We start from the raw sequence: 11,275 nt of genomic DNA, 5'->3' as shown, positions 1-11,275 counted from the left end.
GTTTGGTAGTCCATCAAATATTGAGGGCATCTTATCACAGTATGGAAGAAAGCACTGAGATTGTTAATAAACATTTGAGGCACTGGCAGTCAGAGATTTTTGGCTTTAAAATCAGACCAATTCTGCTAAAATCCAAAGTGGGTTCTTTCGTTGTACATAAGGTAATGCATGAGGTATACCCAGGGCTTTTTTTGTCATAGAACGCCCAAAACAGAATTCTGGCACCTTTTTTGGATGGAACCTTGTAGGGCAGGCAAGGCGGGTTATATGACATGTGTGAGTTCCAGCACCTTTTTCTTTTACAAAAAAAGCACTGGGTATAACATCTTCTAGCTTCAACTAATAATAATAAAGTCTGTCCTCAATATTAAGCACAATGGTGATTGAATGGGTCAAGAAAATGTAAGCCACTAATGAGGATGCCCAGCTGATCTGGTTGGTTTGACTTTGGATCTTTGATGGGAATCTGGATAATTATGATTTATTCTGTAAAATATGAAATAAAACTGTGGCTTAATGGAGAATGCAGATCTGTTTATACAGTCAGTGAATAAAACCAGCAATTGCACCAAATAAATCTTCTATAGCAGTCCACAAAAGTCACATCCATTAGGATTGGCTGGCTTAATCTTGGTTTTACTAAATAAAGCACAAAGCACATTCATTTCCAACATGTATTAACCTAAAACTAAGCACACCACATTGTAGCTTAGCACATTTTGTGAAGTTGGTCACTAGCTTGTCAGTTGCCCAACATAAAAGGCTCATTCAGAACAATTGATTGAGATGCAATATAAGCCAAAGCACTTGAGTTATTCTGGCTTTTATTTCATTGCTTCTTAGTCCACACAGCTGGTATAAATCAGAAAAGCAAAGAGAAATAATTGCGTAATAATGCCTGGAGTCTTAGGATTAGACGGCACTGCCCATACTCCTCTGGGCGGTCACCTGTACAGTTCATTCCCAGACATCTCTGGAAGCACAGAAAAAAGTTACAGAACAGCGTTGGTTGGTGGGGGGGGGGGGAGCAGATTCTGTAAGCTCTATGGGGTTGCTTATTTCCCTTCTGACAAACAAAGGGAAAAAGAAAAAAAAATCCTTGGTTATAAGTGCTTTATTAAAAAAATAGTAATAATAATAATAATGGATAGCAACTTTCCTACATACAAAAGCAGTTATAGGTTGTATATATTACACAGAATTATTTATCATTCCTTTTGGCTTTTCTCAAAATGGTTACCCCAATTTCCAGTGAGCAACGGTTAAATGGCTTAGCAATATAAGGAATGGTAAATAGATAGCACCATTTCACATATTTGGTATTTGATCTCAGAGGATTTAGGGAAAAGGGATGAGGGTGGACCATAGAGCTTAGAAAGCGTCATTCAACTTTTCCACTTTATTCTCCAGGAAAAGGAGGAAAGTCCTTTCTGAAGATCAGCTGGCATAGATGGAAGAGAACCACTAGGCTAGTTAAAAATCAATTCACTTTTTATTTTAGATTGTCATCCCGCCAACAGTGTTCCTTTCAACTAATTCAGCCTCTGTGCTAGCCTTGGCTGTTCTAAGATATGTAAACATTTCCTTCTATCCCGAGACTGATGCCTAATTCAGGATCTTTGCATCACCTCCGTCCTAAAAGGAACTCGGGTGATCATTTCTGTGGGGGTTACAGGAGGTGGTAACAGTGGCGAAGAGCTTTGGGTTACATCACTGAGGCAATATACCTCATTCAACCCTTCACAACTTGGTTGTCTGTCATCCCAAACAGTTGAAAAGCTGGGCTCACCCACCCTTACCTTAACACACCATCTGCTTCCGGGTAGAAGTTCCTCCCCTTTCTGTGTAGCATTTGGTCTCCATCATTTGGTTAAAAGGGCCATAATGCAGACATGGGCTAAGGTAGGTGCCAGGACTATACCTAGTTGGAGGGCGAGATGGAGGGTTCTCAAACTGGGCTTGGCTTGAGGTTGACAGTGGAAAGCTTTGGAGGAGGGATCCACTTGCTTCCACAGCATAAATGCAGGGAGGGAAAAGCGGCACTCTCATTACATTGTTAGGAGTTAAAGAGTTCTTAGGCACTTTTTTAGGCTTTAAACATGGTGGCAGGTCAACAACAAAAGCAAACAGTACTCTGTACATATATGTAAAAAGTGTTATAAATAGGCTTTTTAAACCATAGATACTATATACATCTCCAATGAATACAGTAATCCTTTTTCAGCTCTTTTTTCCTTTTTTTCCCCTTAATATATTTGTGGATTTTGAAGGGACTGGGTGGGTGGGTGGATGGATGGATGGGGTTGGTGTTTTTTTTTGGGGGGGGAGTGTATTGTTTTTCATTTTCGATCTTGCCAACACCTCTTGTCCTGAGGGCTCTAGTCTCAGTGACCTCCCTTGACATTTCACTCGCGTTTCCTCAAGATGACATAGATCACCCCGCTAAGGATAGCCAGCGGGAAAGCCACCCAGGACAGAATGTAGGCAAAGCCAAAGGAGACGTTCTCTGTGGAGGGATGCCAGTCTGTGTGCCTCACAGTGAAGATGGCCGCAGCACTCATCACGCACAGGCCTAAGAGAGGGAGAGAGAGGGAGAAAGAACATGAGCATCCAAGTCTGTGACTGAGACCGAAGAACATAGAAAAATGTTTCGGTTTAGGAAACTCCCTTCTCCCCCCTCAATTCCAACCCTCTGACTTCAAGAAATGGTAGGAAGTTGACAGCCATGTTTAAGGCATCATTTATCTCTTGCGTTTGGCAAAATAAAAACCCTCTTTTAAAAACATCCAAATTTTCTTTAGGTCCACCCCAATTGTCCCAGCAGTTGCAGACAAGCTGGTATAATGTAGAGCAGGGCTTTTCAACCAGTGGTACGGGTACCACCTGTGGTACACTAGCACCTGGCAAGTGGTACGCAACCATCCTAGAAAAGTGGTAGCGGGGGAGGGGAATGAGCTGAACCGGTGGCAGCACCGCACAAGCCTGAGTGAGAGATGGCTGGCTGGAGCTGCAGGGCTGTCAGGGCTCAGCAGAAGTGGCAGGATCAGCACCAGGTTCCAGCTGGAGCTCGGCTCTGATCCCGGCGCTTCTGAGCCCAAAAGAAGCGCCGATCAGCTGGAATGTTGTAGCATCCCCAGGGTCTTGTGATTTACATTCAGATGCCTGGCAACTGATTCATATTTATGATGGTCACAGTGTCCCAGGGTCATGTGAAGTGACCAAAACCTGCTGCAACCACCCAGCAGAGGCGGGGGGGGGGGAAATAAAAAACAAACACCATCCCACCCCCACTGCCAATCCTCAACAGAAATGCTCACAACAATGAAAACCTCAGACAGGAGGAAGAGCGCAGCCGGGTGGGCAGGCAGGTGTCTTGCTCACCTATGGCTTGGGGGACACTTTTTTCAGTGCCATTGTAACTTCGAACAGTCACTAAGCGAACTGTTGTAAGTCGAGGACTACCTGTAGTTCATCACTTTTTTTTTCCTTTTTTTTGTCATTAAGTTTTTGACACCTTGCTAGGCGACTGGTGGTACTCGGATGTTGCCATATTCTAAAAGTGGTACAATGGGTATAAAGGTTGAAAAGCCCTGGTGTAGAGAATACAGGTACTGTTTGGTTGGAAAAAAAGCCCTTCGTCTGCTCAACAGGGCAAGCTAGAGAGGTGCTGTTTTTAAGTTCAGGTTGTTAACTTTAAGGAGGACCCCAATCCGGCTGGAGTTCTGCTCTGCAACCCCCAGCACAGTAGTTAATTCTACCTTGTCCTAATCAGTAAAGCCAAGCCTGACATTTCTATTTTTCCATCCTACTGCCTCCAGTATCTAAGCTCCCGAGATCAACATTTAAGCTGCTCAAATCAGGCTCCTGTGTAGCAATGCCACTAAGGTCAGCTTTTTTGTATTGCCAGCTCAGCAACACCAGCTCCATGGGGTTTTCCTCTTTTTGCTTTTTCTGAAAGCCCAGCATCAGAGTTTGCCAGGATTACACAATGCCCCTTCTATTCACGGTCCAGAACAAGGCTCTTCCGTTGATCCCTGCCATTCCACAACCTGCTCTACGGGCCACCAGAGTCATTTCTGTTCCTACAACATGCCTCGGGACCACCTACACCTCAGTGCAGTGATATTTGAGCCCTTCTTTCTCTCCACACTGCCCCCTTTGTTTGCAGAAAATGCAAGAGTAGGAAGGTGTTGAATTCATGAACTGCTGATGTAGCTCCCAGTTCTCCGGGCCAGCGAGTGAACACCCACAACTGGAGCCCACACGCTGCAAGCAAAACTTATTATCTCTCTGTTTGGGTGGAATAGAATAAAGCAGAGTAGTGGCCATTCTGTAAGTCATCTACAGTCTTTAGAGAAGAGAGCATAAATTGTCTGTGGAAAGGGCAGCAGAGAGAAGATCTGTACCTTTAAGCAGAAATACTCAACCTCAGTTTTGGTACGTGTCAAGGGGGGTTGTTTCACTGGTCCATGCATACTTTTTGTACTTTTTTGCTTGCAAGAGGAAGCCAAAAGGTAATAGTGTAGGATTATTTTCCCAGTGCTGCTAGGAGCATGCATATGCAATAGGAGCAAAGGCTGTGGGCCTCTACTCCAAATCCATTGTGGTGCTAAAATTCAGCTTTCATAATTCTCTAACTATTGCTGTAAAATTGGAAGCACATCTTGACAGATGCCTTCCACTTTATCAACATGCTAGTCAGTCATCTTTCCTCTGGCATTCTGTCCCCTTGCTCTTCCAATTGGGGTCCTTCTGATATCACAAATTAGCTTCTCACATTCTGAATGTCCTTGTATGGAAGCAATGAAATAAGGATTCTGGAACTGTGCATATCTTTGTGCATAAATTATGAGCCATAAGTTTGAGCTGGGAAACCTCAAATAAAAGTCAAGGGACTGTCTTATATTTGTTTTTGGACTAAAACTTCCATCTTATTGGTTGCAAAGTTAAGAAGAAGGATCCCTTTCATCACATTTCTGCCACGTTTTCCTACCTGGATTATTAAATTGCTAATGGAAAAATTAAATTTTCCAAAAGGACAGAATTAATATTATTTCTAATATAAGATGATGCAAACTCACAATTCAGTTCAGGCAGTCTCCAGTTAAGAACCAGCTCTATTCCTTTCACTTAAATTTGTTTAAGTCATAACTCATACTTACAAATTGGCTGCCTTTTATTAAAAATGGTGAACAATCTTGTCCTTCCTTCACCTGACAAATTGCTGAAGCCATACAACACTTTCAGGAATCACTAAACATTGCTGAAAACAGGCTGTATATGGTATTAAAAACTCAAAACTTCAGCAGTTTGTTGGCTTGAGAAAGGAGAATACCATCTGCTATTTTAAATAATATGCAACCATATCTAGGGTCTGTCCTTAAGTTAGACATTCTTAAGCAGGAACTGCCTGTATTTGGAGGGCCATTGGGCTATTATAGCTGAAGTTCCTTGTCGGTGTTTGATATGTTTGTGTTGTTGTCTGGCTCTGCTGTTTTGTTACTATTATATGCTCTTTCTTGCTCAATTTTACTGTATATTGTTTTATTTTTCCCCCATGAACTGCTCAGAGGTGGAGTTGGGTGGTCCCATAGTGAAATAAAATTGAAAATATCATGCTCATAATTTGAGACTGTTCTCTCAGTCACATAATCCCTTACCAAAGCCCAAGAAGCTATTGTCTCCAGATGCTTAATAGCAATCAAACCTTCTTTTGCATAAAGGTCACTGAATTTTACACATAGTAATAACAGAAGCAAATGTTCTAAAAAGTCAGTTCTGAGATCTCCACCCCCATTCTTCCAGCAGACATGCACATGTAGTCTTAAGATTATGCAACTGAATCCACTTTGTTCCTTCTGGGAAAACACTGTAGAGAGAGCAAAATCAACCTTCTCTTTCTCAACATTCTGTTCCTTTCAGCACAGCGGTTGAATTATACAGCAACAACCCCCACCCTCAATCAACCATTGTGCCATTGCTCTTCCTAGGCTGAGTCATAAAACAAAAGATTGTTTGGGGGGCAGAAGCTTTTCACTGATTCCCCCCCACCCCCCAGGATGCCTTTCAGATATTCCACCCAACAGAAACTGAGTTTCATTCGCTCATATTGATCCTGCCCATGAGATTGCAAATAGGAAAAACCTGGGTGAGGGCCGGTTTTATCCTAGTTACAAAGAAACATGAATATTCTATAATTCCAGCAAAGATTGCAAGGTACAGATAGAATGTTCACAAATGCACAATGCACCCTACCACCTGAGGAACAATACAAAGAAGCATCACCATGTATTCTGAGAAAGAATACATGTCCTACCCCATCCTTTTTTTTTGGAAGGGAAGCTAATTTATCTATGCCAAGGCAGCTCTCATTCCGGAAGAAATTCTTCTTTTTTTTAAAGGACACAGACATGAAATGTTCAACTCTAATTAGGTTGGAGCACAAAGAGATGAAAGGTAGTCAACACAGAGCTTAGCTCTTGGCAGAAGGTGTACTGAGCAGCACACAACACTGTCAGCCAGATCCTATCACAAGCAGACTCATTGGCTGAACTGGCAAATCATGCTCGATAGTACTTCAAGACTGAAAATGAATGATGATAATGTCTGGGAAGTCTACCCTGAAAAAAAGCCAAAGCATGGGGGACATAGCCCAATGTAACTGGAAGGCATCAGAGTAGGGAAAGCAGCCATATAATATTCAGCTCATTTTAATACAACAGGTTTAATCTCTAGCCTAGAATAGAGCAAGTATGTAGAATGGATGAATGTTGTTCCTTCTGCTATGCTAGACGCAGAGAGACTTCATTCAGTGCACATGTTCTCCTAAACAGATGGTTATCAGTCCAGCCCAATTCAAATTTTTATCTCTAGACCTACATTTATGTCTTAGTACTGTATGATGACGTATCTTCAAAGGAAATTAAACTGCATTTTTGGGAGGGACAGCATAATACATGGTTCATAGTATTAAAAGACCAGGAAGGAAATTTCAGGGCTTCTTTTTTTTAAAAAAATCTACCTTTGGCTGGCAATTTATTTCTATTTTTAATTGGCCAGTAAATACATTGTACATAAATTCCATAGCTGAATACTGGTATAAGCCTGTTGGTTTGATTCCTATTTAAATAGTTCTCAAAGTAATTCATTTGAAATGTCCTTTTCAACAGAGACACAAGAATTTTTTTATTGGATTTTAAGCAAAATGTTGGAGTTTTGGCAAGGATGCAAACAGAGGCAGGAGGAATAAAAATCTGTGAGATAGTTCCAGGTACATGTTAAATTTCAAGGATATAGAAAATCTCTGAAATCCTAATATTATAAGATACCAAAATGGGATGAGGCACTTATAGTGCCTTATAGTGGGGAGAAAGACAGCTGTTTTCTTTAATAATACAAAACTCTAAAAAACATGATATAACAAAAACTTGTCTCGTTCTTGTTGTTGTCATCCTATCTACCAGCACCAATATATTCAAACAGAAATGCTAAAGAAGAATATTAATTGTTGAATCTCCAGGTCTATTATCCATATCTGATTAGCAACTGAAGTTGAAATCTTGTTATTTTTATATGGAAGAAATCCTCTTGAATTAAGTGCACATTTCAAAATGAATACTCAAGGGTGTTTTGTTAGCAAGCTACTGAAATTGGCTCAAGATGATGGATGGGATTTGCATCCATGTAATGCAACCTGTCTGGAGAGCACCAAGTTCTGGGAGGCTAGAAGAGACTCCTGTTTGACTGGAATTGCCCTGCTCTCTCTATTATTAGCCATGGTTTTCTTCCCTTTGCAAGCGTTTCATAGCACACATTTCTCTCCCCTCTACTTACCAGCAAGGATCTGGAAAATACCAGTAAGGTAGAATCGTCCACCTTTAGTGAGTGTGAAGAGCTGGCAGAAGAACAGGAACAAAGATTTAACACTGAAGATGACAGAAAGTATCATCAAAGCTTGGACAGATTGCAGCCATTCTGGAAAGTAAACAGGGAGACAAGAGAAAAGTTAGGACAATATTAACCATATATATTTCTACCGCTGCACATACCCAGGACATTACAGCAGCATTTCCAGCTTTTCTATCTGTAGAACTCAGCCAATCATAAAAATAAATGAAGATTGCCTGTTTTCTTCCAAATGTTTGGAATTTAGTCCTGTACCTTGTTTTTAGTTTAGATAAGCAATGGTCTGAAAATATAGCATATTTTGTTTGCAAAACTATAGACATCTGATTACAAGAACGCACAAAGATCAGGCATACAAGACATCATGAAGTGAATTATTTTTAGATCTGGCTGGAATGGACAGGAGAAATGGGAATTATGGAGTTTCAGTGCATGTGAGACATGCTTGTTTGGGGAAGGTGGGATTAGGGGCATAAGTCTCTCCATATGAAATAATCATAAAGTCTTCCTAGGCACAGTTGCTGAAAAAGCTGGTAAATCCAGTCCTGAATATCTGACTGAGTATCACTGGCATATTGACGTCACATCTTTATCATTGCTATCAACCAGCAGCAAGAGTTATTCCTGCTAAGATATGGGCCACATCACTGATGAAATGCTAGGAAGAAGTGCCTTCCCAGACTATGGCAGCAGGAAAACAAGGGTATGCAGAAGGCTGTTATCAAGGCTGGGAAGTCAACAGGTGGCAAACATTGGAAACAACCAAATCAGTTCTAATGGATAGTCCTGTCCTCATTGTGACCTTTACAGGAGGCATTGGACATTGCTGCCAAAAGGATAAGTCAATAAATTCACACTATAAACCCGTTCAAAGCCAGCCTGAATATTTGAGTCAGAGGCTATTTGTGAGCCTTATGGGTGGCTAAGTGGCCTTGCAAAACAAACACTACAAAATGCCACCACTGTGCTGTTTTGATGCAGGAATAATTTTAAAAAAGACTTTTATGTAAAGCAGAGTTTAGTCTAACTGGTCTAAAAAGAGAGAATAGAATTAGCTCAACTCCATGGAGCGCTTCTATCTATTTAAAGCTATGTGGAAATTAGTAGTTCCCACAAAAGGAACCTTGCATTTGCACAAGCTCCTTTTTTGTAAATTTTTTCTTGCCTTTATTTATAAGATAAAAAAGGGGGAAATAACCAAAGCAGTACAATAACCTTTTCAGCTCTTACTTTTATTAAGCCCATAAAATTTTAAAAAGGCCAAAATATTGATCTGGATTCATGCACATTCTTTGTACTAAAGCCTATCAGGGACTTTGTATTTTCCTTCCCCCAAAAAAAGTGAAGCAGAAAAAAACACTCTTTAAAATGGGGTGAATCTTCTCATAATTGAGGAGCTTATGACAGGCACAAACTTACTTATTTCTACCTAGAATTTCTTTGTTCTAGTCCAGCATCCTGTGTTCAAATTTGGCAACTTCAGGTCCCAAAATTCCCTAGCAAGTCCACACATCTTAAAATTGCCAAGTTTAGAAAACATTGGACTAAGCCCAATAGATTTCCATACCATATGCACATCAACTTTTTTTGTTGTTTGCTTGTTTTTTAACAAGACAAGGATTTGTTGCTATCTTTATCTAATGCTGTATCATTCAATCAACCCACTGCAAATGTCATGCATTCTACTTGTGTCATGATGCACAAAGGACAAACTTTGTGACAGCACCCAAGAACTACAGTTCCCACATATTACATATACATTCCAATAAGGCTTGACCAGTCAATGTAAGCATTTATTCCACCTTAGCACTGTTCATACTTGTCCTGATACATTGATTCTATCCAATTCATAGAAAATCTGTTATTGCTTTGGGAGCCACGTTTTGATGTGTTTTGTAATTCTAGATAGCATTTTTCATACATTGAACAAACAAAATCCTTTTAGTACAGCCATTGCAAAACACTATGACTGCTGTATATGATATATCAATAGAGTCAAGTTAGGCATTTTCCAAATTTTTGACATGCTGAGCCCCAAAGGTTCACCATTATTGTTCTAGAAGAAAACTCTAGGACCTACTTTGATCGGGTCATGTATAATGCATTTTTCACACATAGTCATTCACACAAATAAACTGTAAAAATATATAATAGTGGACTTATGCTTGACCTGTTTTACATCTGTGTCCTTTTGGCTGGTTAAGGCTGACTGGGAGGAGATGTGTGATTAGGTTCTATTTAGGAAAGATTGCTGAGAGAATAACCACATGGCAGCTTCCAAGGACCTTGAATGAAGTAGATTATCTGGACCCCTTTCAGTCAGGCTTTATGCCACATATTATGGGACTGAGACAGCATTGATCACACTCTTGGATGACCTTTGTTCAGTGTAGGATGGGAGTAATTCATCCATCATTGCTCTTCTTGACCTCTCAGCAGCCTTTGATACCATCAATCATGGTACCTTTTGGAGTTGCTTCAGGAGTTGGGATTGGCGGGACTGTATTGCAGCAGTTTTCCTTCTTCCTCTGGTGTCTCTTACAGTCAAGTATTAATAAGGGAGGGAGAGCTCCCAGCCAATGGCCCATTTTGCCCATAAAGCTACTGAGTAAGGTGATCTGATGGTTTGGAGTGAGGTATCATCAATATGTCAAAACCCAGCTTTATATCTTCACCATGGGCTTGAATGATGCCAGGGATGTCTCGTCCAGGGGCCTGGATGGGATGTAATGATTTTGGGCATTTGGGCATTCTGATGACAAGGTTATTCTACCTCTGATCCTGAATGGGATGGCACAAGGTGCGCAATTTGGGGGTCCTCCTGGACTCATGGCTCCTGCTAGAAGAGAAGGTGGTAACCATGGCTAGGATACCATGGTGCATACCTCCAGGTTGTGTACCAGTTGCACCCATTCCTAGTCTGGGAGGCTTTGTTCACAGTCATTCATGGCCCCCTGACCTCTTTGTCTGGATTACTGCAACACAGTCTACCTTGGGCTGGCCTCGAAAAATTTTGGAAGCTTCAATTAGTGCAAAATGCAGCTTCATGGGGTAGTAATTGGTATACATTTGACACATGTAACACTACTACTGTGTGAGCTGCATTGGTTGTCAGGGTGTTCCTGGGTGCAATTCAGGGTGCTGGTTAAAGCCTCTGATGGTTTGGGACCAGATTATCTGAGATTATCTCCTATCTGTCCAATTTGGTCCATCAGCTTTGGCATAGTACAGATCCCATCAGCCGAGGGATGTCAGCTGCAGGGACTAGGAGATAAACCTGTCTTCTCTAGTCCCTCTGGAACTTCTCTTTTCAGAAATAAGGATGACTCTGACTCTGATGGCCTTTCATAAGGCCATGAAGACGTGGTTT

The 11,275-nt window shown here is 41.1% G+C and overlaps 1 protein-coding gene across 2 annotated transcripts in view; it reads right to left on the bottom strand.

Annotated features, from left to right (window-relative positions):
- Positions 1 to 1,098: 1,098 nt before the first annotated feature.
- Positions 1,099 to 11,275, bottom strand: part of PMP22 (peripheral myelin protein 22) — a 32,018-nt gene continuing 21,841 nt past the window's right edge. For both annotated transcript variants that reach the window (XM_083352359.1, XM_083352360.1), the window contains exons 4-5: positions 7,834 to 7,974; positions 1,099 to 2,572 (exon numbers count right to left, since the gene is read on the bottom strand). In XM_083352359.1, coding sequence (XP_083208485.1) covers positions 2,406 to 2,572; positions 7,834 to 7,974 — 308 coding nt within the window. In that variant the 3' untranslated portion in view covers positions 1,099 to 2,405. The remainder of the gene's footprint in view (positions 2,573 to 7,833; positions 7,975 to 11,275) is intronic.

This window comes from Vipera ursinii (genome assembly GCF_947247035.1).
Source record: "Vipera ursinii genome assembly, chromosome: 2".
Classification (NCBI taxonomy): Eukaryota; Metazoa; Chordata; class Lepidosauria; order Squamata; family Viperidae; genus Vipera; species Vipera ursinii.
The sequence above is the reverse complement of the archived record's forward strand: the minus strand, read 5'-3'. Positions and strand labels throughout refer to the sequence as shown.